The sequence below is a fragment of the Vipera ursinii genome, assembly GCF_947247035.1.
Source record: "Vipera ursinii genome assembly, chromosome: 1".
NCBI classification, from domain to species: domain Eukaryota; kingdom Metazoa; phylum Chordata; class Lepidosauria; order Squamata; family Viperidae; genus Vipera; species Vipera ursinii.
Window position 1 is genome coordinate 341,780,033 of NC_139512.1, and position 18,157 is coordinate 341,798,189.

General features: G+C 42.0%; 1 protein-coding gene across 1 annotated transcript in view; it reads left to right on the forward strand.

Moving 5' to 3' along the window:
- The window catches only part of COL26A1 (collagen type XXVI alpha 1 chain), a gene marked incomplete at both ends in the record, with an annotated part of 188,679 nt that overhangs the window by 39,437 nt on the left and 131,085 nt on the right, over nucleotides 1-18,157 (forward strand). Inside the window, one exon of the mRNA XM_083357935.1 lies at nucleotides 13,183-13,305. Within this exon, the coding sequence (XP_083214061.1) occupies nucleotides 13,183-13,305 (123 nt within the window). The remainder of the gene's footprint in view (nucleotides 1-13,182; nucleotides 13,306-18,157) is intronic.

Below are 18,157 nucleotides of genomic sequence, written 5' to 3' on the forward strand. Positions count from 1 at the left end.
AATGAGAATTTGTTTAGTAAATAGACAATTGTGGAAGAATGTAGACAGTGGAGGAAGGTTTTCTGTTTTTTTTTTCTTTTTTAACATGAATGACGCTAGTTTTTTTTTATCTTAGTTTTCTATATATATTTAATATTATTAAGGATTGGTTTATTTTATATAAGCTAGAGAGTGATGGATTTTAGAGTTTATAGTTGTTAGTATATGATTGTTTATGATTGTTTTTTTTAGATATATACCTTGTATTTAGCTCTGGGAAGTCAGGGGGGGGGTAGGGGGGAGGGGGGGAAGTAGGGGGGAAGGAGGGTGGGAAAGGGGGGAGTTAGGGGGGGGGAGGGGGAGGGGGGAGGTAGGGGGGGAGGAGGGCAGGGGAAGGGGGGTTTTTTAAAGGAAAACTGTATTTTAAAACTTTTCAATAAAAAAAAAAACAGAGTTGGAAGGGACCTTGGAGGTCTTCTAGTCCAGGGGTCTCGAAATGTGGTAACTTTAAGACTTGTGGACTTCAACTCCCAGAATTCTTCAGTCCACAAATCAAGTTTGGGGACTCCTGTTCTATTCCAACTCCCTGCTTAAGCAGGAGACAAATGGCTGTCCAATCTCTTCTTAAAAACCTCCAGTGATGAAGCACCCACAACTTTTGAAGGCAAGTAGAAATTCTGAAAGTTTTACATGGGCCAGATGAGATAATGCTCATATCAAGAGTGAGTATATTTGCAATTCTTAAGCGCATGCTATGGACATTTTTACAAATGGCTCCAACAGATTGTAAGTACAGGTAATCTTTGATTTACAACCATTCACTTAGTGACCATTCAAAATACTGACAGACCTCTCTGGCGATATTTACGACCCAGTACCAAAATTCTGAGCCCCCCCAATGTCATGTGACATCATTTCAGGCACTTGGCAACTCGCCTGCATTTATGGCTATTTTCATCATCCTGTGGTCACATAACTGCGTTTTACAATGTTTTTGCCAAAAACCTGAATTTATTTTAGGTTTTCATCCAAACCTACCCAAAACAAACAATTGCTTCACCTAAGAAGAACAGCGTTTGCTTACTGACTGCTGCAAAAAGGTCTTAAAATTGGGTCAGTCATGTGGGTGATTTGCTTTACGATTGTCATGAGTTACAATGGTGATGAGCAAGCTCCATTATGGATTTTGTATGTTCAGACAGAAATAGTTCAACTTAGCGGAAGACCGCTAATGAGATTGCTCCCCACCATCCCTTCCTTTTTCCAGAATGTTCTCTGCTTCCATAATGTATCCCCCTAATTTTTGTTTTCTCAGCATGCCAATGGGGATTATTGGAGGCTCAGAAGTACGCTTGAAATAAATGATCTGGAGACGGGACCTGTGTTTCATATCTTGTCAGATTCCAAAAGGAGGTGTTGGCAGGCAACTGGTAGCCATGGAGATGATGACTTTTTTGTGGTGATGCTAAACAATGGTAACTTCTCAAGTTGCCCAAAATCTTCCTCATTCTTCCCCAAAGAAATTTAGAACAAATCGTTTTTTATTTACTCAATCTGCTTTTTTAAAGTCTGGATTTTATTTTCTGGCTGTGTTGTTTTATTCGCTCTTCTTATTTTATTGTTCTGATTTTAAAAGCTTGGGGTTTTAAACCTTGGGGTCCAAAAAATGGGCTTTTGTAGAATTTTGTGCACTCACTGAAGTATGTCCATTGTACGATCACTTATCTCCTTTGCAACCACTGGTTTTAGCTGGATGCACTTGATTGACTTTGGATTCAGAAAATAAGTAGGACTTGATGAGTACTTCAATATGGAATTGTGAAATTGTTAGGAAATTCCAGCGGTATAGTTTAGACTGGGAAATCAAAAAAGCATTATGAAAGAAGACAGTTGCCAACCATTTTCTCACTTTTGCAGTCGAGGCATCTAGTTCAACATAAAGAAGACCTGAAATCAGGAGTTCCTAGTTCTGCCTTAGGGTGACTTTGGAGCAGTCATTGTCTCTCAGCCCAACTCACCTCACAGGTTTGTTGTTGTGGGGGAAAACAAGAGGAGGGAGCAGTATTAAATACATTCACCACTCTGAGTTATTTAAAAAAATAATTAAGGTGGGATATAAATAATAAATAAATAAAAAATAAATAAATAATACCTGGAATTTTGAAATACTTTTCTCCCACAACTTCTATGACAGACAGGTTGCTTAGTGCATTCTAGCTGCTATGTGAAAAATCACAACAGGTAATTATTTATTTCTGACAGCTTGCTTAGCGACAGTTCAGCTATGACTGACCTCCTCAAGGCTATTTATGACCCTATTTAAATTGTTACAATGTATGCCCCACCCCCACCCCCACCCCGCCATCAGTTGATCACATTTTTTTCACCAGGCACACAGCCACCATTTAGATTTGCAGCATCCCACAGCCACGTGACTTTGATATATGTTTTTTTGCTGGAAACAAGCATTTATTTCCAGTTTCCTGTAAAAAACGGCCATTATGGACAATGGATTATCTCCATGACAGTTCTGTTTGTTTAATGATCACTGCAAAAATGGTTGTAAAATTGGGCGACGTCATATGATCTGCTTTAGACTGGCAGATTGTGACCATAATTCTGGGCTCAATTATGATTGTAAGTTGAGGACACCCTGTTTTGTCTTCCTACAATAGCTCCAAAAGAATATTTTTCTCAACAGTCAAAAAGTTGTTTTAATGGTTGTTTTGATTCATATTTAATAATAATAATAATAATGTTGGAAGGGACCCTGGAAGTCATTTAGTCCAACCCCCTGCTCAGGCAGGAAACCCTATACCAGGGGTGTCAAACTGCTGGCCTGTGGGCTGGATGCGTCATGCAGAAGCCAAGCCCACCCCATTGCTGGCAATGGCAAAACAGTCCCGATACGTTGCGTGACGTTACATGACATCATGAGTTTGACATGTCTGCCCTGTACCATTGCAGATAAATGGCTGTCCAATCTCTTCTTAAAGACTTCCAGTGTTGGAGCACTGACAGCGTCTGGAGGCAGGTTGTTCCACTGATTAATTGTTCTAACTGTCAGGAAGTTTCTCCTTAGTTCTAGGTTGCTTCTCTCTCTGGTTAGTTTCCATCCGTTGCTTCTTGTCCTGCCTTCAGGTGCTTTGGGGAATAGCTTGTCTCCCTCTTCTTTCTGGCAGCCCCTGAGATATTTGAACACTGCTGTCATGTCCCCCCTTGTCCTTCTCTTCATTAAACTAGACATACCCAATTCCAGCAACCGTTCCTTGTATGTTTTAGCCTCCAGTCCTCTAATCATCTTTGTTGCTCTTCTCTGTACTCTTTCTAGAGTCTCAACATCTTTTCTACATCATGGTGACCAAAACTGGATGCAGTATTCCAAGTGTGGCCTTACCAAGGCATTGTAATGCTACACTGTTAATGCAGCCTAGCACTGCGTTTGCTTTTTTCACAACTGCAGCACACTACTGGCTCATATTTAAGTGATTGTCCAGTAGGACTCCGAGATCCCTCTCACAGTTACTAATATTGAGCAAGGTACCTCCTATACTATACATGTGCATTTGGTTTTTCTTGCCTAAATGTAGAACCTTACTTTTTTCACCATTGAATTTCATTTTGTTAGATCGTACCCAGTGTTCAAGTCTGTCAAGATCCTTCTGTATCTTAAGCCTGTGTTCTGGAGTGTTGGCTATTCCTGCCAGCTTGGTGTTGTCTGCAAATTTGATGAGTTCCCCATCTATCCCCTCGTCCAAATTGTTGATGAAGATGTGGAAGAGCCCTGGGGCACCCCACTACACACTTCCGTCCATGTAGATGCAGTGCCATTGAGGACTATAGCTAAGATTCCATCTGGTGGTGATGCTGTCTAACCCACATTTTTGTATCTTATCAAGTAGTAGGTTGTGATCTACTTTATCAAATGCCTTACTGAAGTCCAAATAAATTATATCCACAGCATTCCTCTGGTCCACTAATTTTGTCACTTGGTCAAAGAATGTCATAAGATTTGTCTGGCATAATCTGTTTTTGACAAACCCATTTTCTTGCTGTTATGTACTGGGCTTTTCGTACCTCACCACGTGCGTTGCTGGAGAACTAACGGTTCTCCAGAAACCCAGACAGGACATCTCCGGTCCTGCAATTGGTCAACTTTGGGCGGCAAGCATGGGTTCAATCCAATTGGTTGCTTCCAGAGGGTCTGGCTATATATTGTGGCGGGGTGCACCCAAGTCCTCAGTACAGTTCCAGCTTAATAAAAGAATGAGTTTCTCTGTACTCAGCTGTGTGTCTTCATTCCTGCTCATCAGAGCCAACAACATAATATTGCCTATCTTAACTTATGTTTCTAACCTGTTTTTTACAGTACTGTTTTTGATAGGTTGGGCTGTTGTTTCCCTTTGTGTAAAGATGTATGCAAAACACGAGTTAAATAGTTCTGCTTTCTCCCTGTTGCTTGTCACCTTCTTGCCAATTTCTCCCACTAATGGGCCAATCATTTCCTTGACTTTTTTCTTGTTTTTTACATGTTGAAAGAAGCTTTTTTTGTTATTTTTGACTTTTGTCACAAGCCTTAGTTCATTTTGAGTCTTATTTATTTATTTTATTTATTTTAATTCCATTTATATCCCGCCCTTCTCCTAAGACTCAGGGCGGCTTACAAGCTTAGCAGTAGCCTTCATTCTATGTATATGCCTGCTTATTAGGGCTTTCACACACACCCCAAGCGGCATTATTACAAAGTCAGCTTAATTGCCCCCAACAATCTGGGTCCTCATTTTACCTACCTCGGAAGGATGGAAGGCTGAGTCAACCTTGAGCCTGGTGGGATGCGAACCTGCACTAATTGCAGGCAGCTGGTGTTACTTAAGGAGGCATTAGCCCACTGCTCCACCAAGGCTTAGCTTTTCTCACTTCATCTTTGCAGGCTCAGGCTATTTGCTGATATTCTGCCTTGGTTTTTGCCCCTCTTTTCACTTGTTGTACTTGTCCTTTTTATCTTTCAATTTATCAGAGACTTCTTTATGCAGCCATGCTGGTTTCTTTTGAGAGCTGTTATTTTTCTTCTCTGTTGGTATTGTGCTAGACTGGTCTTTTATTATCTTACTTTTCAAAATTTCCCAGCTTCTTTAGTTGTTTTCCCCTTGAGGATTCTCATCTATGGAATCATTCCCAAACTTTCTCTAAGTTTATTGAAATTAGCTCTCTTGAAATCCAAGACTCTAGTTTGACTGTGTTCTATTGCTTGTGCTCGCATAAGAATTCCAATATTGCACTCCCCCTCAAGGTTTCTGTGGCTTCAACATCTTCTATTATTTCATCCCTGTTAGTGAGATTTAGGTCCCATATGGCTAATCCCCTTCTCTACTTTTTGGAAGAGAAAGTTGTCTGCTAGGTTTGTCAGGAATTTGTTAGATCTTCCGCTTGCTGCAGAATTTGTCTCCCAGTTGATATCAGGGTAATTAAAGTCCCCCATTACTATTGTGATGTGCTTCCTACATACCTTAGTTAACTGACTAGCAAAAAGTTCATCTATTTCCTCTGGTTGTTTGGCTGGCCTATATTATTTTGTTCAGTCACCTTCACCAGCCCAGGCTGGAAATCCTCCAGATATGTGAACTTCAATTCCCAGAATTCTCACTAGTCACCATGCTGCTCATGGGAAATCTGGGAGCTGAAATCCATATGTCCATATATCTACTGTAGAAGGTGCCTAGATTAGGCAAAGCTATTCTACAGCCGTTCAGGAGGTGCCAATATGTTGCAGTAGTCATTATGACATTTATGATATCTCTCTGTTATTCCAAACCATTGACTATGCAGAAAACAGTGTGTTCCTAAGGCTGCTCATAAGAAAGAATCACTGTACTGAATTAACCTGTGCTGTAAGAGGTGATTGACAAATTAAATTTGATCTGCTGAGCACAGGTGGAATTCTATATCTTTAAGAAAGTTGATAAACGTTTTTCAGGTACACATGGTTTCAAAAAAAACAAGCAGCTGTGAGCATCAGAGAGTTAAAATGTGAATCAGTACATTTTTTTCTCCACATGGAGAAGCAGTGCTATATCTATTGCTATTCTGGGTTTGTGCCAATTGCATTTTTAATGATTTCTTGCACTGGGACATCTGTATGTAATGTTGGTGGTAGGACATTTATAAAGTCTGGAATTTAAGATGGTGGTATTTTATTGCCTTTTGGCAAAAAGCTTTGGAATCTCATAAGAAGAGTTAAGTTATTGGTTTACAGAAAGGATAACAAATACTTTTTGTTGCTCTTAATGCACATGACCAGGCCAGTTTGTATTTAGGGTGTCCACCTGCATTTTGTCAAATAAGATAATACATTGGTATGTGAATGCTGTGCAAATCTTCTCTCCTTTGATTCTTTTCACTCAGCATGCAGAATCTATAATACAGGTAGTCCTCGACTTACAACAGTTCATGTAAAAATGGCATGTAAAATGTTTCAGAAATGTGTTAATACTTTATTAGTGTTTATTTCCCAATTTTATTTTAAAAAATTATAGGAGGTTCATATAAGACTAATCACAAAGTCAAATCTTTACAATTCCTGCATGCAGAGGACAAGTTAAATAATACCATTCTCGGGGTCAACAAAATACAACTCTTTCTCCAAAGAAACATAGTATTCATTTTCACAAGAGGAGGGCTTGGTTTTTCTTAACTCATGGCCTTGCTTGCTTTTGTTAACTTTTGATGTCGAACAGTCTTTCCCAACCATAGCAACTTCCAGATGTGTGGCTGTTAGCCCCCAGAATTCTCCACAGTGGCCAAATTGGCTGGGGAATTCTGGGAGTTGAAGTTACACATCTGGAAGTTGTCCTGATTGGGAAACATATACATAGAGGTAGGTCAATTTGTTCCTGTCTTATACCGAATCTCAAAGGCACTGGGAACGGGATAGGCCTTGGCAGTAGCCTCCATTTAAACTGTAAAGCAGCATTTCTTAACCTTAGTAACTTGAGGGTGCATGGAATTCTGGGAGTTATAGTCCATTCATCTTTAATTTGCTAAGGTTGAGAAGCAGTGCTTGCTGGCTGGGGGATTCTGGAAGCTGACATCCACACATCTTCAAGTTGCTAGGATTGAGAATTACTGTTATATAAAGGGTACTTTAAAAAGTAAGAATGGGATTGCATATATTTCATTTTTCCCATTGTTTTCGAGAAAAATACAGTGGTACTTCAGTACCTATCCTTAATTGGTTCTAGGAGATGCGATGAGTACCAAACACAATGAGTACCGAATAAATTTTTATCATAAGGAATAATATAGTGGAGGCATAGGCAACCTTGGCTCTTCCATAAGTCATAAAAGAGTCAAGGTTACCTACCCCTGATAGTGAATCACAAGGCAGCCAACAGTGAGAAGTTCTAGCTTGTGCATGGAGTACCAGGACAAAATTTTCACATCAAAGCGTGCTGAGTATCAAATTTGATGAGTTTCAAAGTAGTTGAGGTACCACTGTAAGAGAATTTTCCCCTTGTTCCTGCAATTTTACATTTTTATTTAGTAACATATCAGTTACTAAATCGGTCTATCAGTATGTTTTCTAGCTACTATAATTTCCATCATTTTAAAAAGATAGAAAAATGCTTGCATATTTTTTATATTTTGGCAATAGTTTTTATCAAAACAGTTACCTTAAGTGTAGCTTTTGAGGAAAACTTTCTTGTCCAACCAAAATTTTTCCTCATTCACAGAAGAAACCCCTCCCCTGCTCCCAACAGAACAGAACTGGGCCTAGGTTTTTCAGCATTTAACTATGATATGCTTTTTTTCTACATTTACTTGTGCTTGAAATTGTGAAATTATTTCTTCCATTCTTAATTTTTTCTTATTCTTTTTAAGGTGATATTTAATAGATTATAAGTTGATAATTTTCCTTCACCATTATCTGTCCTTGGATGTCTCTGTGAAGCATGGAATAATAAACTTTTAAATCTCCTACTGTAATGTCATTGCAGTCAGTCCATTTAGGATAATAGTCTCTAAATTTACCAGATAAATTTAGAATCTAACTATAATTGCTGTATAAAAAAGATCTTTCCAGATAGAGAGGTTTAAATGCACTGGGCATTTTTGTTTTGGATGTGGCAGATTTTTTTCGGCAAAACTCCTCATTCACTTGAAAGATTTTTTTAAAAAATAAATAAATACCTCTTTCTTTGTCATAAAATTACAGCCCCATGAGGTGAAAGCCATGAGTCATTCCCATAAAGATGAGAAGATGCATCCAAGGGACTGAGAGAAGCTTTTAATTATCTCGCTTGTTTTATTGCTAGGAAATCCTTCATTCCAGGATGCAAAATTTTAACTGCATTGGGTAATGTAAACACAGCTAGGATCTCCCTTCTCAGTGTCAAATCTTTGTAAAGTCTAATCCTTCTTTAGTATACTTTCCACTTCATCTTCCTATCTTAGTGTTTCCTGGCAAGGAAAAGCTAGCCAGCTTGCCAGGCTTCACATGTGGGCCAATGATATTGAAGACGTCCTGCAATGCCATGCATTTACTAAATGTACTAAAAGTAGGGATGGCCGACATTACATTTATCTGGATACATGACAAGAGCATAAGAAATGTTAGCAGACCAACTACTATCTACAGCTAGTCCTCAGTTTCCATTGCTGGGTAAAGCGGGTGTTAAATGAGTTGATCCCAATTTTACAACATTTTTGCCACAGTTCTTAAACAAATCACTGCAGCTGTTAAGGGAATCATGCAGTCATTAAGTGGATTCAGCTTCCTTTGTTGACCTTGGTTGTTGGAAGCTGGCTGGAAAGGCCACAGATGATGATCACATGATCCTGAAGATGCTATAGCAGTTGTAAATGTGAGGGCAGGTCCTGACTCACTTTTTTCAGTAGCTTTGAATGATTGCTAAATGAATGGTTATAAGTTGAGATCCCAAAGCTGCTTTTCCAAAAAGCAACTGGACTTTCTTGTTTTATTTTCCTTGAAAATGTTTTGCTTCTCCTCCAAGTTCTAAAGAAGTTTCTTGGATGAGAAGCAAAACATTTTCAAGGGAAAAAAATCAAGAAAGTCCAGTTGCCTTTTGGAAAAGCATCCTTGGGATAACCGTGACCCAGATGATTGAGAATCTCCCTAGATTGAAGAATACTCATAGTTTAACATTCCACTTCTTTTACATGGGCAGAGAGGACAAGAGACATCACTCAGTGATTGAGCAATTATTTTTCATGATTAACATTTCTGTTTCAATCCCTGGCATCTCCGTATTTGATGGTAAAAATTGCTACCTCAAAGCGTGCAGGGTTAATGTCAAGATCGTGTTGATTTTGTGGTGGCTAAGATAAAGTCTAACTAGGTGGAAGACAAAGTTTGATGTTTGTGCTTCTAGGAATTTCATGGGCAGAATGTGAAGGATAAAGTGCTTTCAGAACTATTAACTTCTATGCACATAGGAATTTAATTTCAGTCTTATGGCTGATAGCCAGTGATAGAATGATTGATTGACAGATAATGCATCATCCTGAGTGGCCTCTCCTCCCCTTGATATAGGGAGGAGGTAAGGAACTGAAGTTGAAGAAGAGATCCTAGAACACTTCTGGAGGTGATAAGGAGTGAATTGATTGAACATGAGTTAGAGCTGCTCTTAGGGCCTATTGTGTGGTGATAAGGACAGAGAAATGTCAATATTTCTCTGCCCTTATTACATCTGTGGATAGCTTTCCAGTCGCCTGGTTTGGGTGACCTCATGCCTTCTGGGTGGAAGTGATTCTAAGGTTCACCCACAGGACTCTGTGAAGAGTATGCTAGGCTAATGGACAAAGTTGATCGGATCTGCTCTGAGTTGGTCTCTGGCCTCGAAGCAGGTCCTGTGGAGGTTACTTTGGTTGGTTCTAGCTTGGCTATCTTTGATCCCACTGGGACTGAGAAAGTGAACTTGGTCCTTGGGGCTGTTAGTGCAGGCACTTCTGAATTATATCCATGTCCTCCTGGCTGACTGAGGCTTCTTAGGAAGGGACATGTGATTAGGTTCTGGTGGTGGTTAACTGCTCTTTGAGGGTAGTTCTGTCACTTAAGAAGGCAGTGGTTTGCCCCCTCCTCAAGGAGCTAGACTCTACCATTTTGTACAATTTTCATTCAGTTCCTGCTTTTCCCTTTCATCTTTGGTTCTGGATGGGGTGGAACTGCCCCAGACAGACATGGTGCTCAATCTGGGGGTCCTCCTGAACTCAGATGGTAGCCATGACCAGGAAGTCCTTTGCAGAACTTTGAGCTTTGTGCCAGTTCACTCATTCCTGGATCACAGAGCTCTATTTACTTCACTCCTTCCGGCGCAATTTAAAAACTTATTTATTTGAACAATCTGGCCTGGTTTGATGGGTTTGGGGTTGGATCTAATTTTAACATAGTTTTAATCATTGTATTATATTGGGCGTGATTATTTAATTCTTTTAACTTATTTTAACTTTTGTATTTATATTCTGATATTTATTGCCCTGTACACCGCCCTGAGTCCTTCGGGAGAAGGGCGGTATAAAAATTTAATAAAAATAAAAATAAATAAAATAAAATGTGGTGGCTTGGGCATACTGGTGCTCAAGTGTTTTTCTGGGTGCAACCTTTAAAGTCTTTCTTAGTTTAGGATTGAATCACTTATGGGAACATTTCTCTTTAAGTTTTAGTTTAAGTTTAAGTTTATTATATTTGTATATCGCCCTTCTCCCAAAGGACTCAGGGTGGTGAACAGGGCATATATAAAAATACAAATTACAAAAATTAAAAAGAGAATTAAACACGAGCCCAAACTAAAAACAGTAGAAAAATGTAAAAAATCCCCAATAAAAACCCCAATGCATCCCCCATCAGGCCAGGCCGGCCTGTTCAAATAGGTAGGTCTTCAAGTCGCGTCAGAAGGAGCGAAGGTCAGGTGCCATCCGGAGCTCAACCGGTAGCTGATTCCATAAAGCCGGGGCGCCCACAGAGAAGGCCCTCCCCCTGGGGACCACCAGCCGACATTCTCTGACCAGTGGCACCCTGAGGAGGCCCTCTCTGTGGGAACGCACAGGGCGGAGGGAAGTTGACCCTATCTAATCTGGGAGGAAGAGCATGCTCTGGGTAAGAGTTCGATCCTGTGACCCCTGAAGAAGTGGACAAGATCATGGGGAAGCTGAGCTCCACCACGTGTTTGTTGGACCCGTGCCCCTCCTGGCTGACTTATGCAGCCCGGGATGGGACACGAGGCTGGCTCCAGGCAGTGATTACTGCTTCTTTGAGTCAGGGTAGTTTTCCCGCCGCCTTGAAGGAGGCGGTGGTGAGACCCCTCCTCAAGAAGCCGGCCTTGGACCCAGCAATTTTAAACAACTATCGTCCGGTCTCCAACCTTCGGTTTTTGGCGAAGGTTGTTGAGAGCGTGGTGGCGCATCAGCTCCCTTTGTTCTTGGAGGAAGCTGACTACCTAGACCCGTACCAATCGGGTTTCAGGCCCGGGTACAGCATGGAGACGGCATTGGTCGCGCTGGTGAATGATCTCTGGTGGGCTCGGGACAGGGGTTGTTCCTCTGTCCTAGTCCTTTTAGACCTCTCAGCGGCTTTTGATACCATCGACCATGGTATCCTGCTGCGACGTCTCAGGGGGTTAGGAGTGGGAGGCACGGTTCTCCAGTGGTTCTCCTCTTACCTCCTGGGACGTTCGCAGTCGGTGTTGGCAGGGGGGCAGAGATCGACCCTGAGACCTCTCATTTGTGGAGTTCCTCAGGGATCGGTTCTCTCGCCTCTCCTGTTCAACATCTATATGAAGCCGCTGGGTGAGATCATTCGTGGTTTTGGAGTTGGGTATCACCAATATGCTGATGATACCCAACTTTTTATTTCCACCCCAAACCACCCCAGTGATGCCCTCGACGTGATGTCCCGTTGCCTGGAGGCGGTCCGGGTCTGGATGGGGAGGAACAGGCTTCGACTCAACCCTGACAAGACTGAGTGGCTGTTCGTGCCGGCATCCCGGGAAATTCCGATTATCCCATCATTGGCCATGGGGGGTGAGCTATTACCCCCCGTAGATAGGGCTCGCAACTTGGGGGTCCTTCTAGATTCACAGCTCTCTTTGGAAGAGCATATTGGAGCTGTGACTAGGGGGGCCTTTGCCCAGGTTCGCCTGGTGCGCCAGTTGCGGCCCTATCTAGACCGGGATGCCTTGCGCACAGTCACTCATGCGCTCGTGACCTCTCGTCTAGACTACTGTAATGCTCTCTACATGGGGCTGCCCTTGAGGTCCACCCGGAGACTCCAGCTGGTGCAGAATGCAGCCGCGCGAGTTGTCTTGGGAGTTTCCCGATACTCCCATGTTACACCTCTGCTCCGCGAGCTGCATTGGCTACCGGTTGCTCTCCGGGTGAGGTTCAAGGTGTTAGTTATGACGTACAAAGCCCTTCATGGCATGGGTCCGGATTACCTACGGCAACACCTGCGACCGGCGTCAACGTCCCTCCGTCCAGTGCGCTCCCACAGAGAGGGCCTCCTCAGGGTGCCGCCGATCAAAGAATGCCGATTGGCGACCCCCAGGGGAGAGCGTTCTCTGTGGGCGCGCCAGACCTTTGGAACAGCTTACCGGTTGAGCTCCGGACGGCCCCCGACCTTCGCTCCTTTCGGCGCGATCTTAAAACATTCTTTTTCGAAAAAGCTGGCCTGGTCTGACGGGGTGGGGTTGGGTTTTTTAAAATTAGTTTTTAACTTAATATGTATTGATTTTATGGGCATGATGTTTAATTGGTTTTTAATGGTTTTTTAATTTTTGTATCTGATTTTTATTGTGTATTGCCCTGTTCACCGCCCTGAGTCCTTCGGGAGAAGGGCGGTATAGAAATCAAATTATTAAATTAAATTAAATTAAATTAAATTAAATATCCACTAGGAAGTGTTGGCTGGTAGGGCCCAGAAGTCAGCCTTTTCTGCAATGGCACCCGTGCCCCTTGGAATATCATTACCACCACCTCCCATCCCCAAGATTATATTGGCCCCATTCCTGTTAGCCTTTAGTAAGGACTTGTAAACCTGACTTTGTGCTCAAGCCTGGGATCCCGGGCATGCGTTCAGTCTTTTTCTGTTAATTTGTACTTTTTGACTTGTCTTTGGAATTTGTAGTGAACTAAGGTAAAACAACTAATTAAACCTGAATAACAGAGTTTGTTTTCTGGTCTATTCCTCAGGCATTGGTGCCACTACACAGTCACACGGACAGTTTCGTGTCAAGTGCAGAATGGCTCGGAGACAGTAATCCAAAGGGTTTATCAGAGCTGCCGATGGCCAGGACCTTGTGCCAACTTAGTGAGGTAATGGACTGTGTTTTAGACCTTTATTGATCCAAGCCACAGAGAAATAGTGATGAATAAATAATCTACTGTGTTGACAGATGCCAAAAGTTGGCAAACCTCCATCCAGGAACGTTTAAATGATCTGCTGAATGAAATATGTACAGTTGTTTGGAAACTGTATCATTCTTTGACATCATCTATACTTCTGTTCAGAGTCATCGGTAAACATGTGAACTGAGGTCTACCTGAAAAAAGGGAGCAATTCTTGGGTTATTACCTGGTCAGTCTGAATAGTATATCAGATAGGTCCATTTGCACAAGCGCCCGCTACTCATGCAAATGGAGTTTTGCGTGCGAGCGCCTGTTGCTCACAGAAGTGGAGCTGAGTGCGAACGTGAGTTCCTGTCACGCCTGCAAATGGAACTGCGCATGTGCACAGGTTCGCTCACTGCTTGCGCGGCCCAGTTCTAAATGTGCTGTGGCCCTACCAGGTCATGGCCTGAGGGTTGGGGAGGCATGTATATTGTTATAATATTGCGAGTTTCTTCAAATTTATTCCTAAAGTATACTATAATGAATCCTACAAGCTAGATTCCAGCAGTATGTGGATCGAGAACTACCAGAAGTACAGGCAGGATTTCGAAGAGGTAGAGGAACTAGAGATCAAATTGCCAACATATGCTGGATCGTGGAGAAAGCTAGGGAGTTCCAGAAAAACATCTACTTCTGCTTCATTGACTATGCTAAAGCCTTTGATTGTGTGGATCACAACAAACTGTGGCAAGTTGTTAAAGAGATGGGAGTACCAGACCATCTTATTTGTCTCTTGAGAAACCTAAATGTGGGCCAAGAAGCAACAGTGAGAACTGGACACGGAACCACTGATTGGTTCAAAATTGGGAAAGGAGTCCGGCAAGGCTGTATACCTTCGCCCTGCCTATTTAACTTATATGCAGAGCACATCATGAGAAAGGCAGGGTTAGATGAATCAAAAGTTGGAATTAAGATTGCCGGGAGAAATATCAACAACCTAAGATATGCAGATGATACCACTCTAATGGCAGAAAGCGAAGAAGAACTAAAGACCCTCTTGTTGCGGGTGAAGAAGGAGAGTGCAAAACTTGGCTTGAAACTCAACATTAAGAAAACCAAGATCATGGCATCCAGCCCTCTCAATTCCTGCCAAATAGATGGGGAAGAAATGGAGGTAGTGACAGATTTTATTTTCCTGGGTTCCAAGATCACCGCAGATGGGGACTGTAGCCAAGAAATTAAAAAAATGCTTGCTCCTTGGGAGGAAAGCCATGGCAAATCTAGACAGCACTCTAAAAAGCAGAGACATCACCCTGTCAACAAAAGTGCATATAGTCAAGGCTATGGTCTTCCCAGTTGCAATGTATGGCAGTGAAAGCTGGACCATAAAAAAGGCTGAGCGCCAAAGAATTGAGGCCTTTGAACTGTGGTGCTGGAGAAGACTCCTGCGAGTCCCTTGGACTGCAAGGCGATGAAACTGGTCAGTCCTAGAGGAGATCAGCCCTGACTGCACTTTAGAAGGCCAGATCCTGAAGCTAAAACTCAAATACTTTGGTCACCTAATGAGAAGGAAGGACTCACTGGAGGAGAGCCCAATGCTGGGAAAGGTTGAGGGCAAGAGAAGAAGGGGATGACAGAGAATGAGGTGGCTGGATGGAGTCACTGAAGCAGTAGGTGTGAGCTTAAATGGACTCCAGAATATGGTAGAGGACAGGAAGGCTTGGAGGAATGTTGTCCATGGGGACGCGATGGGTCGGACACGACTTCGCAGCTAACAATAACAAGGAAGCTGTAATATAGAGTGGCAAGAAAAGTGAATGGTCATTTATTTTCAACTTCGTAGGAGTTGTATGTTGCAAAATAAAACCAGCTGAAATAGACTGTTCACCAAATGCCTCAACTAAGGTCCTCTAATTACTGTGTAAGCAACTTAAACTGATGGATCATAGTTGCATCAATGAAATAAACTTTTGCTCCAGGTTTTAAAACCATTGAAAATTTTATTCTGCATTGGTTAGGGTATGAAGAGTAACAGGGCTAATAAATTGCACTTCTTTGCTGTTGGTGATTTGAGCTCTTCTTAATTATCTGAGGGTCCCCTGGTTGAAAAGTCCCCCGTGAGGTTTTCTAAAAAAAAAAAAAAAGGCTCTGGAGTGATTCTGGCATTTACTTGTGAAATGACTTGTAGTTCCACAGATGTATCACCTTCTAACTCAAAGGAAGAAACTGTCAAGGAACAAAAGCTTGGTTTAATGTCCTTGAGATCCACAGCAACAGTGGAGTTTAAGAGAGCCTTCTTTGCTTCTCCATGGCAGACAGTTTACAAATAATAGTAAAATCTCCTCCTCCTATTATTACCTTCATGCCTCAACACCTTAATCATCCATTGGTTAACATGCTTATCAGAAAGTCTTTCCCAAACTGCTCAGGCTAAGATGATTTTAAGGCACATCTCTGGCGAACAACTGGAAATCAGCTCTAGGTAATCCTTGACTTATGACTATTGCTTAACAAGTGTTTGAAGTTATCGCAGACCTTGTCAGAGCTACTTACTACCCATTTTCTGAATTACAATGTCCACACAGTCTCCTCCCTCAGTAATGTGATTGCAGTTTGGGCACTTGATAACCAGTTCACTGTTATGTCCCTTTGTAGTGTCCCGTGGTCACATGGACCCAATTTATTATTATTTTTTGCTGGTTTCTAGAGTTTACTTCCAGTTTCCAGCAAAAAAAAAAAAAGCCATTGGTGAAAAAGGATTTACTTAACAACCACATTTGTTTAAAGACCATCATAAAAATAGTTGTAACTTTCGTCACATGATGCCTCTGACAAGGTCATCTCCTACAGCCTCAATGTATGACCACAACAACTTACAACCGTAATTCTGGGTTCAAACACAGTCATAAGTTGAAGACTACCTGTACTCCCAAATTTGGCAATTTCCACACTTCAGTTTGTGATTCAATTTTCTGTGGTTCTCCTGGCTGAGAAAAGCAGCTCTAAATCTTTGTATGAAGTTGTGGTAATCACCCACCAATGCATCATTGCCCTTAATGAATGGCATATGCCATTTGACTGCCCCTTCTTTTAGCAATCTGTAGGCAATTCCACTGTTTGGCCTGACAGAAATAATTCCCATGAGGAATTGATCGTGAGCTCTCCCTCCCCCCCCCACAATTTTTCTGGTAGACTTCCCAGAGAATGGAGCAATTCTGAGTGTACAACTTCTTCTATGATTATTCCAGTCTTTGGAGAACCTTATTATTTCAGTAGATGAAGGCAAAAACCAGGAACGGCAAAGTTTCTAGGAATGCTCTTTATGGTTATAGGGCAGAATAACACAATTTACAATGCCTATCAATCTTTCTCTCTTCCATATTTTATACCAAACAAATTCAAGGCAGGGTTATTTTGAGGTTCTTTCTCACATTTGCCTCTTTCTCAGGAAATACTTTTTGGAATGTTTCCCTTCGATGGCTTGCTTATCTTGTCTATGGGAGAAAGTCCACTTGAGTTCTGTTTTGTAGTTTGAGGTGGTACAACTAATGAGTTATGCCATATCAAAATAAAAATAGGCGCTGAGTTCTGATAAAATGTCATCATTCTGATGAGTGGCCTTGCAAGTGTCATGGATTGGGATGGTGTATCGGAAAATGTCCAGGGCCAGAAAAAGTTGCTGTTCTTTTTGGATAAATGAAAATACCTCCCTACTGACAGCTGTACAGTATATGCTCCTGAGTATAAAGAAAAAAATAGCGAAGAAGGAGATTAGGTTGCAATCTTAATGCAGTTATATGGCTAAAGATTAAATATGCACATACTGTTTTTTTTAACCGTTTCCAGAGAGTTAGTTGTTTCATTCTCTTGCAGCAAAAAGAAAGAGCCAATCTTACATGTTAGGAAATTTGGCAAATGATTTTTATTCTGTGAAAAATTATAATACATGTTGCCACAGGTTTCTCACATGATTCGTGTAGTTGTGACATTTTGTGGCCATGTACTGTTGATAATACAAGCTAGGCTTCTAATCTGGTGATGCACATGCCTTTTGGTAATTTATCCTGAGCAGAGGAGCTCAGAAACAGCCCTGTGTGTCAGTAGTTTTCTGAAAAAGTAGGATGCAGGGAAAGTCCATTTGAGAGCATCACCCTAAGAAAACCATGGAGATGAGTTCTATTTTAGTCTAACCAAAAGTGCCCAGGATGCTTCATTCAGATGTTGAACTTGAAACAGGTAGTCCTCGATGTACAACCATTCATTCAGTTACTGTTTGGAATTCCTGTGGTGCTGAATGAAGGGATTTATAACTCCTGGAAGCTGCAGGGAGATCACCTTTGGGAAGGAGAGCCAGCCAATTTGCCCATCAGCCTCCTTAATACAGTATGGAGGTCACATGGTATTGTCCTAGAAGCTGGCTCCATTTTGGAGTAGCCACAATGAATTGTCACTGCTGCCAAAATGGGGTCCGCCTCTAGGCGGGTGCCGTGCAGCTTCCATGTAGGAAAGCCACGTGGTAGATCAGCTTCTTCTAGAAAGATTTATGGAAAAGCAAAGTAGACCGAGCTCTGACAAGTGAGGAGGAGGGTGTGGGACCAAACAGGGCCGGAATCAGGTCCAAATCCTGGGGTACCCATGTGGCAGGAAGTGTATCATGGGTTGCCTCAGGGAATCTGGTGGGGCCCTGCGAGGCCTGGGACAGACATGCAATGTGGGCCCTGGCCTATGCTAGGCTTCCCAGGATCTTTCTCACTCAAGGCACCTTGCAGTCTGCTTAATGATCTATGTCATGGTTACGACAGGTGAAACTCTTCAAAAGAACTTTGAGGCATTGTTT